The sequence below is a fragment of the Alternaria incomplexa genome (genome assembly GCF_024043165.1).
Source record: "Alternaria incomplexa strain BMP 0042 chromosome Unknown scaffold_7, whole genome shotgun sequence".
Classification (NCBI taxonomy): Eukaryota; Fungi; Ascomycota; class Dothideomycetes; order Pleosporales; family Pleosporaceae; genus Alternaria; species Alternaria incomplexa.
Window position 1 is genome coordinate 549,802 of NW_026249856.1, and position 25,263 is coordinate 575,064.

Sequence of the window (25,263 nt, forward strand, 5' to 3'; positions counted from 1 at the left end):
AACAGAAACGCAGCATAATACACTGGTAGCACGTCGCGACCCTTCTTCTCCTCACCTGCTCTTCTGAATTCATACATGTGCAATGATACGCTAAGGAATACTGTATAGCAAAAGAAACCCCTCCTGGGATTTTGTTCCTACAACTTGACGATCTGTCCCTCAGGTGGAAGCCAGTGCGGTTGCCGAAGCACTCCCTCATTCTCCCTGAGCAGCTCGATAATTTCCTGGTTCCTCATCCTCTCGGCCACTCGTAATGTAGTCTCCAGTCCTCCAGTAATGCCGTTGACATTCGCACCGGCCTGTATCAGAAGCCTCGCTGCTTCATAGAACCCGTTCGCGACAGCGCTCCTGATAGGACGTCCGTAAGACAACAAAGTTGCATCGACAACATTAACATCAACCTTATTCTCAATGCACCAGCGTATCCAAGATCTGAGGTCATGTTCGCCTGCCCAGCAAATGCACTGATTCAGCGCACTCGGCTGAACATAGAGAAGCCATCTAAGGATGTGTGTTTGAGCTAATCCTCCTTCCTCTGCCGCATGTATGTGATGGAACCAGCTCTCGATGATGTATTGGAGAAGATGAAACTCGTCAACCAGTGGTCTTGTTGATGAGGTCAGAATCTTTGTAACATCAGGCCTGAGTTCTTGTATGCTCAGGTATGAAGCACAGCTATTGACAATGAACTGGTGGCCACCGGTCAGATAGCAACCGCTCGGGCTGCAGAATGGATTTGGTGTCGCCTTCGCAGCTTCGGAAGCGAGAATCAAGTCGTAAAGGATATGAAAGCCCTCGTTCTCGCGGAAGAAGTGTTTTGCTGTCTCATGAATGAAGCGAACTACAGGGACGTGGTGAATGGGCTTTGACAAGAACTGACATAAATCTGGAATAGGTCTATGTCCGCCTGGAGGTGCTGAGGGAATGTTGAATATTGGAGATGGCTTGGATTTGAACTTGACCCGACGGCGCACAGTTTTCCTAGGTGGGGTTGCGGATACGTAGATTTCTGTGTCAGCCTTCGATTTCCCCGGGGTGAACTTCCGTAGCATCTCCGGAAATAATTTTGGATAGATGTCCGAAGGAATATTCTCCTCCGCTCGTAGCTTGGTCGTTTCTTGCCTCAGTCTCGTTGGATCGGGTGAGAGCGGTTGCGGTGGGAAATTTTGTAAGAACTCCTGGTATTGTGTTACAGGATCAATCTCGACGTCCAATTCCTCGCGAAGCTCCAGAAGTCCACCAGAGTAGTACTGAAGTCTCGCAATAAGCATTTTACCAAGTTCCAGAAAGTCGGACGAGCGTTTCCAGGCCTCCAGGGACTTGTAGGGCGAGCCTGGTTGAAACGCTAAAGCATGCTGGAACTCTTCTAGAGTTAAACGTCTCCGGACTAGCGTGGCAATCTGAAGTGTCCGCATCGTTATCCCAAGATCTGGACCTGGTATCCTCTGCAAGATATCGATGAAGAGCTTCTTCAGATTGTTCGGGATGTCTTGAAGCAAGGCTTCCAGTTCCCGGATTGTGCCTCCGTTATCAATCTTCCTCCGCAATCTGGGAACTACAAGTGCAACCCAAAGGAAGACACCATCTGCTCTTTCAGCAACCTTCTCCGCGAATCTACTATAATAGTCTTCGCCCCGCCGATCATCGCGTCTGGATGCTAGCTCCGACTCAATGTAAGTGTAGATTGCGTCGTGGTTTTCTTTTTGTAGCGAGATGCATCCGCAGGCGAGATCGGCTTCACGTCGCAGCTCAGGTAGAGGGCGGCTGGTGATACAAATCCCGAGAAAGACACTGTGCTTGCGAGCGGTCGAGAGGAGTCTGCGTAGACTACTCACGACGGCTTCCATTTCACGATCCAGGCTTTCGTCCACTGCATCGAGAAACATCAACAATCGCAAGGGAGCACTTTCATCCCTTTGACCTTGACAGATGTCGTCGAAGACACTGCCTAGTTGTTGATCAGACCACTTCATGTGCTCGGCGGTCCGATGAGGGCTTTTCATAGCTCTCAAAGTAGGAAGAGACTTCTGATATACCCTCTTCTCGCGTTGAAAGAGCTGGGCTAGGATGGTACGTAACATGCTGTTCGCTGTTCTTTCCGGCCAACTTCTTGTTCTACGAAAGAAGAACCCGGCTTTTACAAGACGACTGGAGCTCGGAATGTGCTTTTGGAGAAGCCCCTCATGATCTGCAAAAAGGTATTTCATGAGAGTGCTCTTGCCAGTTCCTGGGTTTCCATTTATCCAGTAGATACCGTCTCCCTCTCTGAGCCATTCGGAGAACGAGTGGCGACGTAAAATCCATTCACAGGTATTTTCGAGAGGGTCCTTGATGTCAATTCCCGTGAACGTCTCCTCTGATACGCAGCCAAGTAGAGACTTAAGAAAGTCTGGATTGCTATTAATGAAACTCAAATATGTGTATCTGCCGCTCGGTGAGGCTCACCAGCGTGCTCGTTCGAAAGCTCCTCTGTCATCAATTGTGAGTATTCATCGTCATTCAGTACCAAACTCCTTGGGTGTCTTACCCTGATGTTTTTGCACCAGTTCATCAACTTTAATCTGGATCTCACCCCCAACTTGTTTGTAGCCTGGATCATCCCTTCCATAGAAGCGGCACATATTCATGTGATTCGCATTGATGCTTTCTGATGGCTCTGAACCATGGTCTCCAATCGAAGACGACCAATTCTCCACAACCTGTAACTTGTTTAGAATTGAAGCAATGGTTTGATGTACGTACCTTTCCATTGAAACCCTTTATACCTTTGAGACCAAGAGCTTCTTGAAAGTTAAAGACACTAAAGGTTCGCCGATCTAAGAGAACGAGAAAGTCTCTTTCAAGGTTCGCCAGTTCGAGTCCATGGACCTGCAGATGGGATAGGTTCGTTTTGTTCGTATCAAAGATAGCTGCGCGTGCAATACGCTCTGCTATTTGACCCCAGCTTGAATACTGACTTCCACGATGGGGTGTACCGAGGAAAACCACAGCCTCTGTGTGATAGTATACTGACTTCTCTTCAATCCGACGCTCAGCACGTTGTGAATCGACCAAGGCCTACACAATCGTTATGAGCTGCATATACCAAGTTATTCTGATGAGTCGGCTACCTGCTTGACTACAATACCTGGCAGGTTGTCAGCGACAAATAGTCGTGGGAAATAAGCAATTGTCTAACCTCCAAGAGAGTGGGCTACAAAGATAATGGGCCTTTGCTACAAACTGTCAATTCAGTTCTTCACTTTCTTGTTCAAAGCTCTTTACTCACTCGAGCAACTCGCGACCTCTCTCGCAATAAAGCTCTGAGGAGATCATTTGCATGATCGTAAAAGTTGTTCCTGTTTACCGCACCGTCGAAGAATTTGGAAACGTCAGAGTCATATCCAAAAGTCAGGATGCGTGCAGACACGCAATCCTGAGGCAGCAGATCCTGAGGCCAAAAAACATGGCTTGGATTATCAGGTTGCGACTCTGCACGTTTCCTTTTGCGGCTGAAGAGGCCTTGTAGTTTCGCGAGGTTTGATTGGCCATCGTCCGAGTCTAGGCTTCCAGGACCAGGCTGGCGACTTTGCGTCGACCAAGTGTTCTTCGGATGACCTTGCAGGCCATGCACAAAGACGATACTAGCCAAGAGGTGTCAGTAACTCCCTCCGGGGCAAAAGATCAAGCTTACTCGACCAAACAGTCCTCATCTTTGGAAGGGCATGCAAGGACAGTCAATCCGGTGCGCGCTATGTGATTCGTTGCACTTGTCGGGAGCTTGTTTGGGTCGGAAGGTGACGCCATGAGTGTGTTTACTGTATCGAGACCCCGTCGACGTGCGAAAGAATCTAGCCGTAGAGGCAGCGAGAATCAGGTGCAGCAGGCTCTGAAAGAGTCGATGTATAGCTGCTCCAAAATGGGCGTCAGCCTGGTGTTATATTTGCCTGCCTCAGCCTTGCGACACAACATTACACAGCCAGAGAGCGCCGTGGCTGCCGTAATCGCGTGGGCGCGCACTCGCAGTCGCACCCGGACAGCCACACTGAGGTAAGATAGATTGGAAGGAGGGTGGGGTCGGCCACCGATTGGTTCGTCATAGGCGATTGGGGTGGAAGCGAAGCTTGCCTGCTCTTGCGATGGCAACTTCGCACCAATAGCACCCGTGGACTATTGGCGATGTTGAGCGACCGTCTAATCAAACACAAGGGCCGCCGAATGAGCTCCTACCACTGCTTTTAGTCACTGTCAGGCACATCTGCCCAGGATAGGCGATGTTAGCGCATTCACTTTACCTACATAGGTAGGTACCCAGGCCTAGCTCAAGCTGCCACGGTGACCTATCTAGCTTGTGTCGCCTAAAAACGTAGTTGAGGACGAGCATTCGTGGTGGTAAAGCACCTGGATCTGCGAGGCCTAACAGATCGCGAGAACATCGTGATCTCAAGAAGCTTGTGGTTTTACCTACACATGAAGATAATGGAATCGGGACCGCGACCTACCCATGTACCTAGTTAACGTATAGCGTCACGGCCACAACGCGAGACCGACCGACCTTCAATCCTCTCCCGACAATTTTTGATGGTTTCGACCATCAAGGTCCTTTGGACTACACTGTGGTACTGGTGACATGCGTTCGCCCATGAAATCTGGGCCCGCACCATTGATTACTCATTCACCCTTGGATCCTCGACCTTCACCGCCATCAACTATTTGACCTCTCCCCCAGCCCTCAAACACGAACCAACAGTTGCATAACCCTCAGAACTCGGAATCACATCCGAGACCATAAGTTTGTGGGGTACAAGGATGAAAGCGACTACGCGAAACACATCTGACACGCGGCGACTTTATGCCAACAGGGCAGTATTTGCGAACGCCAGAATGCGAGCCAACCAAGCTAGCTATTGAGACGATGATCGTGTGGCTTAGAAGCCTGAGAAGTAAGGGTCGTGTGATTGGGGACGAGGCTTGTTTATGCGATGGCGATGACGGGATATGGCGGCTAGATGCTGATAAACAGTCGGTGCAGGCAGTATAGGAAGGAGAGGTGTGAACGCTGCGTCTGAGGGTAGTTCTTTCTTCTAATCTGTCGCGGAGTCGTTATTCCGTATTTTATTCTTGCGATATGGAGCTGCGATCTAGACAGCTGATGCCCGGTCACGAGCGCAACGATACTCAGGCGCCTCTTCTTCTCGGTGTATGTGGGAGTCTCACACTCTTCGCTGTCCTGCTACTCTCTGCACGACTTTGGTCGAGAGTGCGGCCTTTCTGGAATCTGCACATGGATGACTGGACGGCGGTTGCAGCAACTGTAAGGCGGAATGTACTCCCCAGTGCCACAAAGCTGACGTCGAATGTCTACAGGTCCTTGCGATAGCAAAATATGTCATCGTCTGCCTAGCATGTTCCTATGGCTTCGGCCAGCGGACAAAATATGTCTCGGCAGATTCGCGTCTCGCAGCCATGCGACTCGTCTTCTACTGCCAAGCTCTCTGGAACTTTTCCATTGGACTCGTCAAAATCTCAGTCGCCCTTCTTTTGCTCCGTATCAAGCAGACACGTCCCTGGCGCATCTTCCTGTCTTTTACGATCGTACTACTCATCCTCACGACTATAACCTCGACGCTGTTCCTGTTTTTGCAATGCCGGCCATTTAGCATATACTGGGATCCCAGCATCTTTCTGAAGCAAAAGGTGGAGTGCTTGCCACAGGAAGCCATCGTTGGGAACATCGTTGCGGCGAGCGCTGTGCATATCTCGACCGACCTCGTATTATCGCTGATACCGATAACCTTTATCCGGAAACTACAGCGGCCGCGTGGCGAGAAGATCTTCCTCGGTGTTCTGATGGGCCTTGGGCTGTTCGCTTCATCCTTCGCCATCTTGCGTACTGTCAAGGCCAGCATGATACCACCGGGTGGTGACACTTTTTTCATGACAGTCGCGCCTACACTGTGGTCGATGCTGGAGCTCGAGCTTGCGTTGATCGCTGCCACGATACCAACGCTCAAGGGTAGTAAGTGACACTTATGCGGACGGTACGCTAGACGACTTCTGACACGTACTTTAGTTATGCAGCGGAGCCTCGTCAGGACCGGTCACTACTTCTACGATGAGAAGACCGAGACCCAAGTGCGAAACAGGCTTGTGGATCTGGGATTCCTAGGCCCGAACAGCGACGAGTTTGTGGAGATGGGGCGGAAAAGGTCGAAACCGGACATGACTGATGAGGTTGTGACGTTCGGGAGCGGGGGGCCGAAGCCACGCAAAACGAAGGATGAGTATAGATTCTCAGTCGATGAACTTACTCTGGTGGAGAGTGAGGGTCACGCGACAACCCGGGACTTGCGGGCGTTCGGGCCCTGAAGACGCGCTGAAGATGATGGAACTTACCCATTCAAACATTGAGGCGCATCATCGCAAGCCAGGTGTTCCACAGCGCCGTTGCTGATCCAACCGCTATGAAGGCGTTGGTCGAGTAATAACACCGTCCTCACCCACGCTCAATTATGTCTTGCAGGATGCTGGCGAGCGTACGGCACCAAATTACCGAGTGCCTGCTCAAGCACATCCTGCCCCACGTGGGAGCAGAGTCTGAGATCGATCGAGCCGAATGATGGACCCTTGGTATGGTAGCGTGGAGTATGAAGTCGGGCGGCCAGAGGAAGGAAGTATCCATGACATGGGATTGAGTATGAAAGCGCGAGAGGTGATCTGCAAGTTTGAAGATATGCGAGAAAGCTGTAATATTATTATACCTAAATCGGTCGCGCACGCGCAGAAAGCAAGGGTATCTCTTACTCGGACACAAAATATCGTCACCCAACTCATTCCTTCTTCAGGACATCTACGATCCACTGGCAGGCATCCTTTGCCTCGACCAGTCCATACGGCATGGTCAGAACGAAGCAGTGCATTTGCTTCTCCCAGTGCACCCACTCGCCAATGACACCGTGTTCCTCGCATTTCTTGCGGAAGATGACGCCGTCCGGGCTTAGCACATCGCATCCAGCAGTTATTCCGTGCACCTTGATGCCCTTTTTCGCGAGTAGTGAAATGTCGGCATTGATAGGGGATATGCGGCGATCGGCGGCGTCCCAGTCTCCTTGCCATGCTTTCGCTGTCGCTCTGATGATCTTGGGTGTGAGGAGAGGGTCTCGAGGTGCCACTTTATCGATGTCGGAGTTTTCGCGAGTCAAGTCGGTCGATGGGCATACGTTCATGATGGCGACGGGGTGTGGGAGATGCTTGATCTCAACGCCTTCGTTCTCGCTATCCTCCTGTAGGGCCTCCAGCACAAGACACAGAGCAATATTCGCTCCCGAGGAGTCACCCGCCAGTATAACTTTCTCTCCAGCCTCTTCCGCTTCGGCCATCAAAGCCCGGTATGTCTTTTGGCAGACAGGGAACGACTTGTGCGCGGGGTCGTTGGGCGCAAGAGGTGTCGATACAATCGATATGGAAGTATCGGACATCTCTTTAGCTAACTTGGCGCAGATCTTGTAGTGTTGTGGAGAGGGCGGTTCCTGCCAACTGCCACCGGCGAAGTAGTATATCCGCTTCTTCGAGCTCTTTTCTGCTTTGTTGGGTGGTATGACATCGTATATGTGTATGTCGCATACAGTTCGTTCGTGGAGGGTACACTGGGAGAGGTTCGATTGCTTTGGCTTGAGTCGGATTGACCCTTCCTCGTGGTCTGCTTGACGGTTGCTGATGCGCGTTCGCATTAGTCGTACCAGAGACTGGACCACAGCCATGAGGAAGGTGCGATCATTGCGATGGGTGAGCTGTATCGAAGAGCCAGTCTTGGCAGTCGGGCTGGGAGTGCTGGCATCTGTCATGGTGGTCATGTTGAAGGCCGTTGCTGTAAACACTAAGACGGAGGGAGCTCCGTGGTAAGGAGCGGAGGGATGCTGGACGCGTGGGAACAAGGACGCTTGGGTGGATGCATTTCGTGGCGCAAAGAAAGACGAGCACGCATCGTCGATTACGGGGCCTTAGCAAGCCCACGCGCGCAGGGCGACTCGTTCTCTAGTAAAAAGACGGCACATCAGGGCTTCAATGACGTCGTGACCCAGCGTTTAGGCCAGATAGAGAAGACCCTGACTAAAAGCGGGAAGATATGAACGCTTCCGAGAGTGGGTCGATCTGGAGGTGATTGCAAAATGTCTCGGCCATCACACAACGGTGAAGGATTGCGGTACGCGTTGCGCAAAAAGCACAATGACGAAGCTATGGGTCGCGCGTGCCGACCGTTCCATGCCAAGCCTGGATTTCTTGGGCAACACCAGCACCGTGCCTCTCAACCCTCAACGCGTCTTCAGTCTTCTGGGTCTTGTCAACCGTTGTGCGCTCTCTATACAGACCTCTTTGAATCTGGGACAGCGATGCATTCCAGGAATGTCGCAATCGCAGCTAGGTCGTCAGATGAGGAATCGTTTCGACGGACTGCACATATCACGGAAGATGCCATGCGACCAATGCTATCATTCGCATAGCGCACGAAAAAGACCTTTGGTTCTAGATCTTGTTTTTGACGTCGGATACGGCGATGCCAATGCAAGTCGTGGATGAAGACCTCCTCCACATGTCCTTATCTGACGCGCAAGCTTGCATGATGAGAACTCAAAACACCTGGGCGGAAGTCTTGGTCGTACCGCTGAGTGGCTGTGCAGCAGGCGGAGAGTCCGACAGGAAGCAGGTTCCGCTCCGCCAGGGTTACAAGTTGCGTCCGCCGGCGCCAACTCCGTCTTGGGTGCTCTTGTCGCCTTGGTATCACGTTCATGGATTCTTCTTATTGGCGACACTTCATCGCAAGGCCTTGGCCTACGTGTCTGGACCATCAACAAACAAATGAGCTGATCAGGGAACTGACCAAGGGAAGCCTTAAAGGCTATCGTTGCCGTTGAGCCACATGTGGCAGCTGATCCACCACCTACTCCCAAGAAGATCATACCCTATTCCAGCGCTCCTCGGACGTCGATGGCTCCGCAACAGTCCCTTACGGATGACGAAATCAAGAAATTCATTGACGACCTCGATCACGACAAGGATGGCAATGTCGACTACTGGGAGCTGGAGCGCAAGTTGGATCAAGTACACAAGGAGATAGCACCCAAAGCGCAACCACATAACCTCCACCATGGATCTCGGGGCGACGAGGCTCGACATGAATTTCTCAGGAATGTCATCGGAACACGAGACGACCACATCAACCGAGAGACCTTCGCAAAGACTGTCAAAACATGGGAGATACCGTCTTTGGAACAAGACCGGAAAGAAGCAAAAGATGAGGACGATTACCTGAAGCAGGTGCCCCTCCACCGGCGTGCGCGTGCTTACTGGGCCGTCAAAGGACCTGAGATAATGTTCCTTGGCCTGGTGCTGGCCTTGATGATAGGATTTGGTGTCTGGCAGTTCGTCAAGTACCTTACCTTCGATCAGTACACGCCTGCGTTCGGATGGGGAGCTGTCTTGTCCAAGACATGCGCGGGTGTGCTGTACCCGACATTCTTCTTCCTTATCCTATCCATGTCACGATGGCTCTCGACGTTCCTTCGGCGCTTCTATTTCATCTCCCGGTTCATCAACTGGGACTTGTCGCAGAGTTTTCACATCAAAATGTCCATCGTCGCATTGATATTCGCGACCTTACATGCCATTGGCCACCTCAGCGGCTCTTTCGTCTTTGGAAGTAAGCCCAATCGACAGGACGCAGTTGCCATTGTCGTCGGACAGGACGCTGTACCACGCTCATACACTGACTACCTTCGATCATTGCCAGGGTGGACTGGTCTCACATCTCTCGGCCTGTTCTACCTCCTCGCATTGATGAGCATGCCCCAGATACGAAAGTGGAGCTACGAGGTCTTCCAGTTAGCTCATCTACTGATGTTTCCCATTATTGGCTTCATGATGGCGCACGGCACTGCCCATCTGCTGCAATGGCCCATGTTCGGCTATTGGCTCGCTTTTCCCACCATCATGGTTCTGTGCGAACGTGTGTGGCGCCTGATCCTAAGCTTCCGCCCTATCCTTGCGGATCTCGAGTTACTAGACGACGAGACTGTTGCCATTACTGCGCAAGTACCCAAGACTCGCCCGTGGGACTACAAAGCTGGCCAATACGTTTTTGTGCAAGTTCCGCAACTATCCCGGTTCCAGTGGCATCCTTTCACCGTGTCAACTTGCATCAATAACACCATGCAAGTTCACATCAAAGCAGACGGTGACTGGACAAACTCGCTCCGCGATCTGGCCAAAGAAGGCGGACGAAAGACTATCAAGATCGGTCTTGATGGACCATTCGGTGCACCAGCTCAGCGGTTCTATGACTTCGAATACAGCATGGTCTTTGGGTACGTCAACGTTTCATTTCAACCCCAACTTTTCTAACATATTACAGTGCTGGTATTGGCATAACGCCTTTCTCGGGTGTACTGACCGATCTCCAACACCACGAGCTCGAGCGCGTCAAATCTGCGAACGACTCCCCAGCATCACCCGACGAAACCCCCAAAGAGCCTTCGCCGTACACAAACCATCGTCGAGTCGACCTACATTGGATGGTCCGCGACAAGAACAACCTCTTATGGTTTTCCGATCTCCTCAATGAAGTCTTCCGTCAGAAACCAAACAGCGAAGATCTCGACATCCGCATCAACACCTACGTAACGCAGAAGCGCAAGCAAATCTCCCAACACGTATTTCGATGGCTACTCGAAAAGCATCGCACAGATGAGCACCCGCAATCGCCCATCACTGGTCTTGTCAACCCAACACATTTCGGACGTCCGGACATTCGGGGCATTATGGAAGCACACTATGACGATATGAGCAAGGTGTTGGCAGATCGTTTGAACGAGAAAGATGGCAACAAGGATGATGAGATCAAGATTGGTGTTTTCTTCTGTGGCCCACCTGTTATCGGTCAACAGATTGCCGATCAGTGCACCATGCTGAGTGCCAGGGCGAGGAATGAGGACAGGAAGCTTGAGTACCGGTTCATGATTGAAGTGTTTGGTTAGCGATAGATGATGATACCTCAAGACTGTTTGTAATAAATCTTCCATTTTCAATATGAACGCTGTGGCCCAATCTTCACCAGGTAGCTGTGTCCAAACTCCGAGTGATGATAAGCCTTGGAGCATACAATGACACTGTTAGGTGTAATTCTTCGTGCTTGCCATGCGTGTACCTGCCCACGTGGCTAGCAAGGGATTGGGCACGTGCCCAGGCGCTAAACCGCGTCACCGAAGCCGATGTGTCGGAACCGTCGTCATTCACCGTCCGGAACACTTTCACTCAACCACTAAACACACTACAACTTGTTCCACCCCATAGTTGGAAGCACAGCGCGCCTTCCAACTCGCTTCCAAACAGATACCCCTACTTCGCGACCAAGACTCCGACCTTCCGCAACCCAAACCCACCCCGCGCACACGAGCGACCCCCCTCACTCCCGTCCATACACCCCCGCTTCCGACCAACACACAACATGGCGTCCTCAGCTTCAAAGCGCCTCTTTAAAGAATACCGCATGCTCTCGAACGACCCGCCAGAAGGCATTACCGCCGGCCCAGTCAGCGAAGACGATATGTTCGTGTGGGAAGCGCTAATCCAAGGCCCGGAAGGCACGCCCTTTGAAGGCGGCGTCTTCCCCGCTGAACTACGGTTCCCGAAAGACTACCCGCTTGCGCCGCCGAAGATGAAGTTTATGACGGAGATGTGGCATCCAAATGGTATGTTTGACAATGTGGACATGCTTGCGATCTTGCACTAGACACTCTCATTCATATGTGCGAGATGCGAGAAGCATGAGTTTTGAAGCACTGAAGCTAACACCACCAACAGTATACCCCAACGGCGAAGTCTGTATATCCATCCTCCACGCCCCCGGCGAAGACCCCATGCACTACGAACAAGCCTCGGAACGATGGTCGCCCATACAAAGCGTCGAGAAGATCCTGATAAGCGTCATGAGCATGTTGGCGGAGCCAAACGACGAGAGTCCAGCAAATGTAGATGCGGCGCGCATGTGGCGGGAGAAGCGCGACGAGTATGAGAAGATTGTACGGACGAATGTGCGGAAGAGTCTGGGGCTGTGAAGGATTTGAGATGGAGAGTGGAAATCACGAATAATGGATGCATAGCGTATTAGGAGTCTTTTCGGTGCTGGGTATTTGTAGGTCATATTCAGAGAAAAATACCATGAATCTTTCAGGAGGAATATACCGCAAGCGACAAGGTTCATGTGATGCTACAAGGTTGAACGTGTATCGCTAGCGAAAGTCAAGCCACGCTATTCTTGCCATATGGATACCAAAAGCACACAATCAGCCCAATCTACCACACCGTCCGTCCAGCCATCCTACTATGACCTTCAGACAATTTCCAACCCAGAAGCCTCTCCATACCCATTATACGCCACGCCGCGAAAGTTCCACTTCGGACACTTCTCCTGCACATTGCCGCTCTTGTCTGTCGCCCGACTGTATATCGCAACATCCTTGCCCTTCTCGACCTTGACCCTTGCCTTCCACAATGCCCACGCCCACTTGAGTTCAACATCCTGAGCATCCTCGCCCTCGTAGGCTTTGATCAACTCTGCTTCTGTCCATGTTGCTCCTCCATCGGTGCTGACTTCGACTTTGACGATGGGCCCATCTGCACCACTAGGCAGTGCATAACCCTTGACTTCAATCGTCCCATCTGCGTCTCGCTGCACAGTACTACCCGATTTGGGAATTCCAATGACGCTGTTGACCGGCATGTCTTGTAGAGCATCGACCTTGCCCCAATACCCCTCCGCCTTTTCTTTCGAATCAATCTCTGGAGGTAGGACTTTGTAGTCGTGCTGTTGATAGTGACTTTGACTCTCGGTCAGTTGGACGGAGATGGAGTCAAGCCACTTGACGCTTCTCGCTCCAGCGATACCAGGAGTGACGACGCGGACGGGAGCACCGTGGTTTAGTGGAAGAGGCTTGTCGTTCATTCGAAGGGCGAGTAAAATCGAACTCTCCCGATCCATGGCTCGTGATAGCGGGATACTGGCACCGTAGAACTCGTCTTCTTGAGTAGGCGTCTGGTAGCACGAGAACGCCACATGCGCTTCGCTGAGCTTGTTTTCATCGACCTTGACACCTGCCTTCTCCAGAACATCTTTGAGGAGAGGTCCAGTCCATTTGCAGTTCATGACTGCGCCATCGAACCAGTCAATTCCAGACACCTCCTTCAACTTTGTACGCATGGTATGACGACGGTTTCCGGCGCATTGTAGTGCGCATATTACGGTATGCTGAGGAAGTGCTTCGAGATCTGCGATGGAAAGCGAGAGTTCATTGTTGACGAGTCCGGTAACGGAGACTTTGTGTGTGCTCGCATTGATGTGGGGAATGGGTCCGTGATTGCGGTCGTAGCCGTCTTTGGTGATGAAGCTGTAGACTGTATCAGTATCGTGACTGCGTAGATCTTGAAATTGGACTGTGGGTATCCTGGATCCAAGGGTTATGATCGACTGAGCCCACTTTCAGGATGCCGTGCGTGAACGGCTGGTCCCCTACTGGCGCCTCTTATCGTCTCTTCCCAGCACAGTCTCCTTCACCCTCACATGCGATGAACACTAGACGTACCTTTCAACCAGCTTCTCAAGCTCCGGCTCGCGATTCAGCGGCTCCTCAACCGAGTACTCGAGCTTCTACCGCATCGTCAGCCCTACTCGACTAAATCCAATTTACATATCGACATAGTCTACCGTATTAGGAAACCCATGTAAAACTCTGGGGGCGTACCTGGACCATGGTCGTCGATGCTGATTTGGCGGATATGGCGTGATTGAGGCTAGGGGAAGAAAAGGTGGCGGGGCACACAGGCTATAAGGCACAAAAGCGGGGGCGGGGTAAGAGCGAGGTAGGAGCGACGAGGCTGTTTGCTGGTGCCACACGATGCATGTGACTTGGGCAGGTGCGTCGGGTGAGCGGCGGATAGGTGCGGCTCTGCGCTATCTTCTATGGAGAAGTCGGATAGCTGGGTCAATGGGGATGGAATGAATGGGCACGCTGTTTGCCGTGCTGCATGACGTTTGTTCAACAATATATTACGACATCTCTGTCTTCGATGACCTCGATCTACTGGCAGCATACGATGTCCATCGGAGAGGGATGCATTCTGGGTAGTCTTCGAGTTGATATACATTTACAGTTCTAGACTGGCAAAGATGCGGCCCTTATTCGTCCAGTGCTATGATACATGCTATAGCTTACACAACAGCTTCTCAACTACAGCGCTGGCTCTGACGCCCAGTCCTCTTATGCGTAACTTTCTCCTTGGGTCTTCTCAACAGTGTCCTTGATGTAGCGCACATATGCCGGCATCAGCGGCTTGCCCTCCTTGTTTTTGGACATGTCGTCCAGCGACCGTACACCCTCGATCAATACTAGCTTTGTTCTAGTCTCGAACGTCTGTGCCTCTTCTGACATGGGCATTTCAGCGCCGAGCACTTTGCCAGACGTCTTAAGAGCGTTCCAGATGATGAGTACCTCAAGAAGTTCGTAGCAGTGGTCGGTGATGTGTTCCAAAAGTTTGGTGACGTTTACGAAATCAGTGGCTCTCTTGTCGGAGTTTCTAGATATAGCATCTAGTGATGTCTGGAACATTTTGTCAGTATTGGTCCGCATATGCAGGAAGGTAATGGGGGAAGATGTACCGTGTATCCGCTCTGCTGTAACGCGTGGACCAGGCGGCTAGAAAGTTTCTTGACCTCCTCTTTGTCTCCACCGTATCTGTCGGCGAGTACAGCAGCCATTTCTGTCGGCAGCGCAACCACAGATGGCCTCCCTCTGTAGTCGCCTTCGGCAAACTTGTCTGGTTTTCCGCGCGGTTTCACCGGTCTCTTGCCTACATAGTGTTGCTCATCCTCCATGAGCTCCACCACTTGCTTCGCCAGTTTGTGCGCCTTGATTGTATCGTCCTGTGCCCAATCGGCCAGAGCCGCTTTGTCGTGCACAGTCCTCAACACCGCACGCAAAACACCGTAATTGCTCAGCTTGACGCCGGTTTCCTCTGCTCTTTGCAACGCCTTCAGAACAAGATGCTGCATGCCTGCAAGGTTCAACTTCCTGATAACGAGCTCCTGCCACTGCCAGTGGACCTTGATCCCGGCCTCTTGGAATCCCTCCAAGCATCTGACAACATTCTCCCAGTCCTCCTTGGTTTCGCTTTGGTTACAAATCTCCCTGAGCCGCTTGTAACGATTCGGTAGCCTATTGCGGTCGAGGTGTTCAAGAGGCAGGGTGACCTCTCCCAAGGTAATCTCTATAGGCTCGGCTTCGAGTTTTGCGCGGCTTTCTTGCGAGTATACGAGCTTCTGTTGCTCTTTGGTCAAGTGTTCGGGGAGGAGGATTTGGGAGTTGAAGGTTGATAAGAGCTTGGATAGTTCGGGAGAAGACGGTGGGAGGAAATTGGGGAGAGCGCCTGATGTTCGCATTAGTAGAGTGTATATACGAAGGCAATTCGGGAGTGATGCGGACCTCTTTGGCTCACTGCAGTGCGCGAGAATGCGCGTCTTGAGCCATTGGCGTGGAGGCAGATGTTTTCTGATCGTAGCAATGCCGATTGGCAGCCCCGCCGTATCGAATACATGGTATGGTGTGTGCTGAATGCCCTGGTCGCATGGCGTGGGCAAAGTCCAGAAATTTGGCGCAAACGCGTCAAACGCGCCAAGCCATGTCGGCGGCACTTTCGCTTTCTCCGACAGGCAGCCACGACTCCAGCCTCAGGTGTTACACAGCCACATTGCGGTCCCTCTTTCCCGGCAAGCGAAATGTTAGCCCCTAGGAGGACCAACCGCTACAGCTGGCTCTTCCCTCGAGCCAAGAAGACCACCAAAATGGACAACGAGCAAGCCACCTTCTGGCTGAGCCAGTTCATCGGGAAGAACTTGCGCATACACGCCAGTGATGGGCGAGTATTCGGAGGCCAGATGAAATGCACAGACAAAGTACGAGGTCATGACGAGTGGGGAGTCCTGCTGTATTAACTTGACATAGGACCGTAATGTCATTCTTGCACTCGCACACGAGTACCGTGCGCCATCAGCCGAGACGATTCGCAAGGCGGTGGAAGAGTCGGGAAATCCATCTGCATCTGTCGCTTGGAACAGTCGCTACGTCGGACTCATTGTTGTCCCCGGCCAGCATATCACGAAGATTGAATTTGAGGAGAGCACGTTTGCGGGCCAGAAGAGCGCGGTGACGCTTTGAAGGAGCTGCTGGTGCCGACTATGGATGTGTAAATCAAGACGCGCGCGCTCACTGCGAGTTGCGGGCTGCGTATGTATGGCGCCATGCCTGGAGTGTCTTTGAGGGCGGCGCAAGTCAAGTACGAAATCTGTTCGAACCAGTCATATTGTGAGTATTGTATTCGAGTGCTGTAATAGGGTCCGTGCTGACTATTGTAGGCAATGACAGTGGCAGAAGTGGAGGTGAACTGGTCGCCGCGGTATGGTAGCGAGCAGTGACCCGTAATGCTATTGTCCAACTCCAACAATAGCGAAATAATCTTGCATTGTTGCAGACTACAAGCAACTTTTTACTCACCTCTTGACTTTTTATATATAGCCCTAGAGCCTACATCATCCTCTTTCCAACACCAACACCATCACACCACACATCGACTTCCTCAGTACCATGCATACATCCTGCAACAGTCCGACGAGGGAGGGCTCGTATGCCTCAAAGCTCATCCAGAAGTCATCAGTCGCAACCAAGCTTTCTGAGCCAGACGGCCACAACCCCTCCACCACCACACGATCTTCTTTCAAAAATCCGTCCAAGGTCTCCAAGCCGAGAAGACGACCACCAAAAACTCACCTCAAGATCTTGGTTCCAGTTTCCTCTCACACCACTCCAGCCGCACACCAAGCCGCCGTCTCAGCATCACCGCTCCTTTCCCTCCCAGGCGAAATCCGCAACATGATCTATATCTACGCTCTCACTTCGGATACAAATCGCCTACCCTACGACAAGCAGCACGGTCGATTCGACGTCTCCAAGATTGGCGCCGGATTGCTACAAACCTGCCAAATGGTTTCGTGCGAAACCATGTACATGCCATTGACATTAAACACCATTGTGTTTCCTACTTCAACAGGAAGTGGAGAAGCAGAGCTGAAGATGCTGGGCTGCATGGGCAGAATCATCCGATTAGGGCATGCGTTCAAGTGGCATGGGAATTTGAAGTTTGAATTTATCTGGGGCGACAAGCTCACAACTACATTAAATCCGCTTCGATGACGCTCTCCACCGCCCTCGGATGCCGACTTATCTCTACAATCCTAAACCCAGCTTCCTTCAACAACCGCGCCCAGTGCTCTTCCGTCCTCTCCATTCCACTCGTACAGTTCATGAGTTGCAGATCAAGCGTCGTCATCAAGTTCGTCGCACCCTTCTTCGGCAACACGACCTCGTAGACCAAGAGCTTGGAGTATCCTCGCTTGAACACAGCGGCGACTTGCGAGAACATGCGTACGCAGTCCGCATCAGGCCAGTCGTGCGGTACGGCGTGGAAGAAGTAGGCGCGTGCATGCAATTGGGATTGCGGGGTGAAGAAGTCGTAAGCCTGCTTCACGATCCTCTTGTCCAAGTCTTCGATTGGCATCGCTACGACTTCTGGGGTGTCTTGTAGGATCAAGACATCAGCGGGCAGATCAAGATGTTTATCCAGCAGACGCGAAGTATCGAGGCCGTGAGCGCCACCAATGTCCACGAACAATGGCTTCCCGGTTTCTATTTCCGCGCCATCTACGATTCGCTTGGTGTCGTACACGTCCGTCCAGTCCATCTTGTGATTTCGCAACGCGGTCATCAGACCCATGAAACTACTTCCCTTCCCTTGTGGATCCGCCGCGCAAGTAGCGAAGAAGTCTGTTCCGTTTGTCATGTCGCGGTAGTTGTCGAGCTGGCTCAGGTCGATGGGTTCGCGGTAGTTGTACTTTTTGAGAAAGCCGGGGAGATTACATCCAGTGGGGATGGTATGGTCGATACTGGACTTGGGTTAGTTGGATGCCTTTGTGTGTAAATCGGGGGTTTGGGTTGTACGCACCCGCACTTTGTGATCTGGTCGGTATGCGATACCGTGTCGCCGAGAGAAAGCGAGTAGGGTGTAGGCTTCCAGGTATCGACGTCTGTCTCCTCCAATACGTAAAGAGCCGCGATGTGTCTCAAAAACCTTCCTATAGCCCACAAATCAGTACTACACCTCTTTTTCGCAATGGCATACACTCACGCAACAAGTTTGGCTCAGCCTTCGTATTCGCCCACTCCAGCAATTGATCCAAGTGCACTGGCGCACCAGGATTCTTCTTGTCGGCTTCCCTCCATTTCTTCCAGATACCGAGATCAAGAATAGTCTGAACACCAGCTACGAGTACAGGTGTTTCGAAAGATAGTCTCCAGCCTTGCTCGAATGGCGTTTCGAGGCGGGCTAGTAAACGACGCGCTGCTTCTTTGGCTTCGAAGCGCTCGGCGTCCGTGGAGAACTGTGAGGGCTGGATCGCGTCCAAGGTGCTGATGATAGATGTCATGATGTGTATGTTAGGTGGTGTTTAGTTTCGCGTATGAGATGATAGTCTTCCGAACGGACGGATAGCGAACAGTACTTAAGGAACGTCAACATGATTCATGCTTCTCTGTTGTTTACTACACATTCACAAATTCACGACTCTTCAGGTCCACTTCCCAGAGACCCCAGTCATCCCACGGGATTTCGCCTACCGCGGACGGCAATAAGAGCTTGGCACATGTGGGGTTGCTCAGGGAGTTGATCCTTAGCGTACGTTAACACATGCCCATGACTCAATTCGGGACACCGTCGTCGCTGCTATTGCTGGGTTTGGCCTTATCTTGCAGGTCATAATCTCAACGGCTCAAGTGGGATGATTTTGACTGTCGTGGGCATCAAGTCGCCGTCAGCTGTAACGAGGTGTTCTAGATGGAAACGAAAGTTGCGAGTTATGTGTGTCGTCTCTATTAAAAATATGTAATCGCTGTTAACATCAGGAGCTTCTGTAGAAGCCGTGCATGACGTCCTCGCCTCTCCGCGGAGGAAAGCTATATGTTGTAGAATAGCGCCAAACGGCACGCTGTCGCGATGGCCCAAGGGGCATATATCTCGCCCTGACATCGTTCAAACCATGCTCTTACTTCCAGGACGACCATCTTGACTCCCTCCACGCGCTGAACATCTCCAATGAGAGGGCACTGGAGACAGCATGGGGTCCTTGAACAGCTCCTCCATGCTCTCCTTGCTGCTTGTCTCGATGTCTGTCATCTTCGTCTCGATATCCGTCATCTTGTAGATCTCGAAGCCAGTCTTTTTCTTTTTCATCTTTTCCAATGTACCTGTGTTCGATCGCGATCGGTTGGACTCTTTCGATACGTAGCCATCGGAAGAGTGCCGTGTCTTCCACGTCTCTGCTCTGAACAGGCTGTTGATGACGGGTGCGTTGACTGCAAAAATGGACACTATCTGTTCGAAGTTGTTAGATATCATCGCAATGCGGCATGTCAAAGGTAGTGAGACTTGCAGCTTCGCGTTGTGCCCATACTGAGGACAGAGCGACCTCAACCGAAGAGCCGATAGATAGGATACAGCGAGCGATCGCCATCCCCATAACGAAGAGACCGAGAGAGAGGAGAAAGATGACGCGAATTTTGCTGTGATGCCGGTTAGATTTGGCTTGGGTCCAGGTCGCGCGTGGACTTACCGCCAGAGGCTGATCTTCGCATCTTTCAACATCCACAACGGTACGACCAGCAGCAAAGCATCTACACTTTCAATGCGTCAGCTTGCAACCACTGGATTCCAAATTGATACTCACAAGACGTTTCCGACAGCGATCACGATGTTGATCACAATGCCAGCTGAACACTCCTTGCCTGGGTCAGGAAGAATCTGCCAGTTTCTCCTCAAGGGCAAACAGTGTGTTGTCTGCGTGATGATGGCGGCGATACACGCAGCGACCGAGATACCCGCCACGGCTTGTACATAATAGTAGAGCCTGGTGCTTCTCCTGCGCCGACGAATGAGTATCAGTTGTTTGGAAGCAGATATGAACTTACGTCAAACGGAGGAACAGGATAATGAGAGATCCTTTCAAACTCCAGACTAGAAAGATCAAGAAGTAGAAAGAGGCGAACATGCCCTTTGCGCCCTCCCGCATCGACTTTCGCATTGCAGATGGAAGCGCTTCACGCTGCTCTTGAGACATGGCTATAGGCGCACCCATTACATCTGGAGTGGCGTTAGTCGAGTGATTCAATACCGAAGGACTTGCGGTAGTCAACTTACTGAGATACTCCACCATAACATAGATCAAAGTGAAAAAGATCCACGAGGTGAATGCGAAGGCGTCGTCCCAGTAGAGGCCTCTCCATCCCAATGTCTTCCATCTGGTGAAGAACCTCGCAGCGATGATGGCACTCCCAATCGCGTACTCGGTGCGACATTCGATGAGCGTCGCATTCGGGTCAGACATCTTAGTGGGCCGTTGCAAAAGAAAGTGGGCGAACTGGTGCGCTAGAAAACCTCCACTCGGTAGGTTGTGTTATATGAAGTGTGCATTCTTTGAAAAGATGGTGATTTAGGAGTAAGCACAGCATCTCTGCACAGTGCTTCATTCTCTCAATTCGGATAGGAAAGAGTCGATGAAAACTGGGGGAAGGATTTCTTAAGACAGGGATCGGGCCCCGAGGAGAGGCAAGACACATGATGAGATGGCACTCCTTTACCGAGCTTGAATCTGGTTCCTTGCATGTCGACGCAACCCTCTACTGGTGGAGGCGGCCGTCAGCAAGGCCTCAATCGAGCGTATCATGAGTTTCTCGCCCTTGCTGCCTGAATCGCTTGGGCACGCATAAGACGGCGAATAGTCATGAGCCATGGATGATAGCTCGCTCGGGCGGGAGATTACTGACTCGAGTGGCGTGAGGTATAGGCGGGAATAGGTGCGGCTCCCGTTGAGGCGCATGCCATCTTGATGTCTCTGCGCGAACGCGGACGAACCCTTCCACTGGTTCCTCGCTTGGGAATTTCAACGCTCATCCTGATTGCTTCAGGGCTAGTCTCGCATTGAGGAGCGGCCCCTCCCAGCATGTGCCGAAAGGCGGTGTCCTGAACCACGTTCTCTGTCCATGATTGCCCGTGTTCGGTTGCACATGCCGATGTGCGATGGATTCGCGATACATTCTGTGTTGGCAGTACCTAACAAGCGCATGAGTATTCCACAACCTTGCCGAAGGAACAGGTATTGTTAGAGCGATTCATGACAGGTCGCCACGACAACAATCGCCCACTCTTGCTGGCGCGGATATGCTGATGGAGAGTCGTGGGAGTGCAGGTGGTGTCCAAAGCCCCGTGCAGCGCATTTAGCCAACCAATGGCAACTAAAATAGGATAAGGCATGTTTCGGCATTGCATCTTGGCCCCATATCCTACGTCGGCTGAGTCCGCGCCGAACGCTGGAGGAGCCATTCCGGAGAAATAACCTTGGAAGCCGCACTCCTGGATTCGATGATGTGTAATCAGCTGCAGGAACCTGAGAGCTGCAGCGGCTGCGCAATGAGGGTGAACGTGGGCCGCAAGAGATGGCTTCCTCTTTACCTGCTTGTATTGGAACCGAGTGTTGAGGTCCATGCCCCCTCTTCTTTACCCCACAAGCTTCCAGTTCTTACAGGTGAATCACAATCGATGGGGGTTGATAGCTCTGGCTCTCAAGCGGTACGTCAGTAGAGGTTTGCGCCTGCCTGCGCGTCCGGAGAACGTGCGAAGACGGATGCGGCTTAGCACGACGCGAGAACCCGAACATCGGAGATCTGGACGCGTTCTCAACGATACAAGTGATTAGGGTTCACATCGCGATGTGAACCATCTCGCGTGCGATATCAGCCATCATGATTATGCTTAGAAAACAAAGGAAGTTATCGTGTGTTGCAGACGATGACATTCTCAGACCAACAACCAGCCTAAAGGCGACATGGGCGCCCCAGCAGATGAATCCCTCAACTCTTACTACATCAAGCCGCATACACTTCGTCGACGTAGCAAAATTGATATATTGAGCTTCCGAGTAGATGCCATATCACCTCAGCGCTCCCCTTCGATGTCCTCCTCCACTGGCGCCTTCCTCTTCCTCTTCCTCTTCACCTTCGCTTCATCCTCAGGCGGAAGGAGCTTGACCTCGAGAAGACAGCATCCCCTACCAGCTTCTTCGCTACACTTCTCGCACTTCCTAGTGTACCACATAGGCTCTCGGAGCTCGTTACCACTCGATATTACTCTAATTCTGCCCTCCTCGCTAGCTATTGTCTCGTTGGCATGATTGCAGCTCTCGTTCGGACACCGCCACACGTATATTTTGACGAGCGGAGCTATATGGGACTTGGCCTTGGTGGGTTGAGGCGTGTAATGAGACATGGCGAGAGCGCTTGCAGCTTTCTGCATCAAGGCTGTGTGATAGTATATTCGTTCGGGGTGTAGAGATTGTGTGGCTTTGGAAATGCGATTTGGAAATGGGGCGATGATACAACCACGTAAAGAAAAGCTGGAACGCAAGTTGTGTGGGAGTTGGAATGCCCACAAAGAGTGCGCACGAGCCATTGTCATGCGCACAAAGACAATGCGATGAATGAAAGACAATCGACAGAACACCCTCCAGAACTCCAGACCGATTCAAGAGCCGCAGTCAAGGCTGAGAAGATCTCATATTCTGAGTACGCGCAGCCGCGCCCAGCTGGTCTCCACTAGGCCGGGAAGGAGTAGTGAACGAATAAGTAGATAGCGATCTAGTTAGATCTGATAAATATCGTTGAGTGCCGAAGCCATGACGAAGGACTGCGATAAAGCGCGGGACGATCGACAACAATGCTTTGCCATCCTCCTAGAACCCATCTCTTGCCCATTCCATCGCAAGAGCAAGACGCTTCTCGAAGAAGTGAGCACCTACGGCCCCTGGAGCATCCCAGTGAGTGGGATCATCTTCAGCCTTGCGCCAGCCCATCTTCATGCGAACGTCTTCTGCGTCCATAATCTCACCGAAAGGAATGATGCGGAATCTTCTCTCCGGAAGTACGTTCTCGTACGCATTGAAACCACAGCAGCGCCTCCATTCGCGACACCAAGACTGCAAGAATGACCCCATTCTGACAGACTCGGGTTTCATTCCTAGCTCTTTGAGGATATTCTCTACGGCGACGACATTGCCACGAAGACCTCGTACTACTACGAGGCCGTACATGATAAGATCGCTCAGCGAGTTCTGTTCAAGATTGAGGTGCCATCTCACGGTCATGTGAGGATAGTTCTCGCTGGTGAGGGCGACGAGGTTTACATCATGGACGTGGCGACTCAAATCTGAGAGGCTGCCGTAGTTCCCAAAATGTTCTTGAGCCAACAGAACGATGCAACGAATTTGCTGTCTCCAACTTTCACTGCACATATCTAGGAAGCCTAAGAGCTGTACAGGGGGTGTTCTTTCCATAAACTTGCCGCGTCGTTCCGGGTGGCACAGAAAGACGAGGTCATTGAGCTGCCATTCGACTTTGAGTGTCTCCGAGCGAAGCTGCCAGCAAGTGTACTTTAGCTGATTGGCGTCCCGTGGTTGGCGCCAATCGGTACAGAAGTATGCCTTGTAGTCATCTTCCCGATGGAAAATGAGGCCGTCTGACTCGTGAAGGGCGTATGTGTAGATCCGATCGCGCAGTTCGCGGGGCAGGCGAAGAAGAGGGCTGGCATTCCTACACGCCATGGTGATAGGATTATTGTAAGACTATTGGAAGTTATATCGCTTTTCGGTCCACCGCGTACGTCCTACTAGAAGGAAAGCGCGGTTAACACAAACGAGGCGTAAAGCTGTCTAGTGCGGACGAGGTTTTAGATCGCATTGGTTGCAGCCTTAAACGCGCTCTCTGCAATGTGCTGGGTACAGCCCGCAGTAATTGAGATGAAACAAGAGCAAAAAGTATTGTCGTACACAGATGGGTGGCAGCAAAAAGAAAGCGAGTGTTGCATCGGCCGGGAATCTATCGTGTTGTTAGAACAATGGATCGAATGAAGTGGACGATCTAAACTTACCGAACCCGGGGCTAGCCGAAACTGTCCAAGATGGATGGCAACGGCTAATTTTACCACTAAACCACCGATGCTGATGTTCAAAGTGAAGGATTGGTTCACGTGATTTGATGGAAGTTCGGCTCACAAAACATTCTATATCCTCGAATTTACCATAATGCTGCCTGCACAAACGACGGCATGGGATGAGTCTCTTCGTGGAGTAGAACGAGGGGTTGGTCAAATTTGCTCGCTTAAAAGCATGCTGCATGCAACTTTACTTTGACAAGGTTAGTGGCATCTTGACCTCCACTGTCTGCTCAGATATGAAGGCCCACGACAGTGTATAGCAGCATTCACAGAGATGACGGTGAACATCCCTTTTCTTGATTTCTGCGGTACCTTCCAGGAGTTCCGCTGACCTTAGTATACAATATGTGACCCCTTAGGCGTTCAGGTAGGTGCGCTTTATTTGGAGCTGTTCGAGTGCCCAATGATGGTGCAAGGTATGCGACAAGGTGTGTCAGCTGCTGGCGTTCAAGGATGCGTGTATGCCATGGGCATATCCTGGGACGGGACGGCAGCCACCTTGGTACACGCCGTCCGATCCCGACGATCGGGGTCGCATGCGATGACGTCCGCGCGCGCATCTGGGGGACGAAAAGTTGCTAACCGGTATCTAAAGACCCTTACTGTATACGAACCCTGTAACACTTCCCTCGTGAGTCACACTATTCGTCTATTTGAATCTCGAGCGAAGGTGTTGAAACGTGCACTGCTATCTGGTGGGTGAATCAATGCCAAGCACCTTGGCGCCATCTCGAATTCGGACGCCGCGGAACCCGCTCTCTGCCTCCAGACACATTCCGCACTTCCGCTCTGCACCGCCATCCATGGAACAGCAGAACGTCTTTACACGCAAGCGTTGCTGACTGTCGTCATCGGTATTCGGTCTTTTGCGCGCGAGCGGTGTCGTGCTTCGACAAATTCATGACGCATCGCTCGGTACTTGAGCGCACGCTGTAATCGGCCCTGATGGCGACCGGTACAACCTTTCGCCCGCATGTTCGTACAAGCAATGTACGGCACGTACGGTACTATGTACGACATGTACGAAAGTAAGGTTGTCGCGTCGAAACGCGTAGGATTTGTGATCAGGCAAAGCGGCAATCTGTTGAG

The 25,263-nt window shown here is 51.8% G+C and overlaps 11 protein-coding genes and 1 non-coding gene across 12 annotated transcripts; 4 read left to right on the forward strand and 8 right to left on the reverse strand.

Annotated features, from left to right (window-relative positions):
* Positions 1-137: 137 nt before the first annotated feature.
* J4E90_005364 (uncharacterized protein) lies at positions 138-2,081 on the reverse strand (the record flags this gene model as incomplete). The annotated part of the gene is given in 2 exon segments (XM_051434918.1): positions 138-2,062; positions 2,075-2,081. 2 exon segments carry the CDS (start codon positions 2,079-2,081, stop codon positions 138-140), a joined length of 1,932 nt encoding a protein of 643 aa, XP_051290942.1.
* A 3,364-nt stretch (positions 2,082-5,445) lies between these two features.
* J4E90_005365 (uncharacterized protein) lies at positions 5,446-6,348 on the forward strand (the record flags this gene model as incomplete). The annotated part of the gene is made up of 2 exons (XM_051434919.1): positions 5,446-5,998; positions 6,053-6,348. 2 exons carry the CDS (start codon positions 5,446-5,448, stop codon positions 6,346-6,348), a joined length of 849 nt encoding a protein of 282 aa, XP_051290943.1.
* Positions 6,349-6,809: 461 nt separating this feature from the next.
* J4E90_005366 (uncharacterized protein) lies at positions 6,810-7,832 on the reverse strand (the record flags this gene model as incomplete). The annotated part of the gene is made up of 1 exon (XM_051434920.1): positions 6,810-7,832. One exon carries the CDS (start codon positions 7,830-7,832, stop codon positions 6,810-6,812), a length of 1,023 nt encoding a protein of 340 aa, XP_051290944.1.
* A 1,132-nt stretch (positions 7,833-8,964) lies between these two features.
* J4E90_005367 (uncharacterized protein) lies at positions 8,965-11,009 on the forward strand (the record flags this gene model as incomplete). The annotated part of the gene is made up of 2 exons (XM_051434921.1): positions 8,965-10,340; positions 10,388-11,009. The coding sequence occupies 2 exons, from the start codon at positions 8,965-8,967 to the stop codon at positions 11,007-11,009; spliced, it is 1,998 nt and encodes a 665-aa protein (XP_051290945.1).
* A 470-nt stretch (positions 11,010-11,479) lies between these two features.
* Positions 11,480-12,089, forward strand: UBC7 (Ubiquitin-conjugating enzyme E2 7; the record flags this gene model as incomplete). Its single annotated transcript, XM_051434922.1, has 2 exons — positions 11,480-11,723; positions 11,836-12,089. The coding sequence occupies 2 exons, from the start codon at positions 11,480-11,482 to the stop codon at positions 12,087-12,089; spliced, it is 498 nt and encodes a 165-aa protein (XP_051290946.1).
* A 275-nt stretch (positions 12,090-12,364) lies between these two features.
* J4E90_005369 (uncharacterized protein) lies at positions 12,365-13,781 on the reverse strand (the record flags this gene model as incomplete). The annotated part of the gene is made up of 3 exons (XM_051434923.1): positions 12,365-13,442; positions 13,614-13,678; positions 13,773-13,781. 3 exons carry the CDS (start codon positions 13,779-13,781, stop codon positions 12,365-12,367), a joined length of 1,152 nt encoding a protein of 383 aa, XP_051290947.1.
* A 507-nt stretch (positions 13,782-14,288) lies between these two features.
* J4E90_005370 (uncharacterized protein) lies at positions 14,289-15,466 on the reverse strand (the record flags this gene model as incomplete). Its single annotated transcript, XM_051434924.1, has 2 exons — positions 14,289-14,627; positions 14,687-15,466. The coding sequence occupies 2 exons, from the start codon at positions 15,464-15,466 to the stop codon at positions 14,289-14,291; spliced, it is 1,119 nt and encodes a 372-aa protein (XP_051290948.1).
* A 402-nt stretch (positions 15,467-15,868) lies between these two features.
* Positions 15,869-16,241, forward strand: J4E90_005371 (uncharacterized protein; the record flags this gene model as incomplete). The annotated part of the gene is made up of 2 exons (XM_051434925.1): positions 15,869-15,979; positions 16,029-16,241. The coding sequence occupies 2 exons, from the start codon at positions 15,869-15,871 to the stop codon at positions 16,239-16,241; spliced, it is 324 nt and encodes a 107-aa protein (XP_051290949.1).
* A 1,009-nt stretch (positions 16,242-17,250) lies between these two features.
* On the reverse strand, positions 17,251-18,562 carry J4E90_005372 (uncharacterized protein; the record flags this gene model as incomplete). The annotated part of the gene is made up of 3 exons (XM_051434926.1): positions 17,251-18,022; positions 18,082-18,211; positions 18,265-18,562. The coding sequence occupies 3 exons, from the start codon at positions 18,560-18,562 to the stop codon at positions 17,251-17,253; spliced, it is 1,200 nt and encodes a 399-aa protein (XP_051290950.1).
* Positions 18,563-19,164: 602 nt separating this feature from the next.
* Positions 19,165-20,515, reverse strand: J4E90_005373 (uncharacterized protein; the record flags this gene model as incomplete). The annotated part of the gene is made up of 6 exons (XM_051434927.1): positions 19,165-19,506; positions 19,565-19,694; positions 19,745-19,810; positions 19,859-20,050; positions 20,100-20,271; positions 20,329-20,515. The coding sequence occupies 6 exons, from the start codon at positions 20,513-20,515 to the stop codon at positions 19,165-19,167; spliced, it is 1,089 nt and encodes a 362-aa protein (XP_051290951.1).
* Positions 20,516-22,915: 2,400 nt separating this feature from the next.
* J4E90_005374 (uncharacterized protein) lies at positions 22,916-23,782 on the reverse strand (the record flags this gene model as incomplete). The annotated part of the gene is made up of 1 exon (XM_051434928.1): positions 22,916-23,782. The coding sequence occupies one exon, from the start codon at positions 23,780-23,782 to the stop codon at positions 22,916-22,918; it is 867 nt and encodes a 288-aa protein (XP_051290952.1).
* A 258-nt stretch (positions 23,783-24,040) lies between these two features.
* On the reverse strand, positions 24,041-24,179 carry J4E90_005375. The gene has a single exon. It is a non-coding gene; the product is annotated as a tRNA-Gly (tRNA).
* Positions 24,180-25,263: the final 1,084 nt, after the last annotated feature.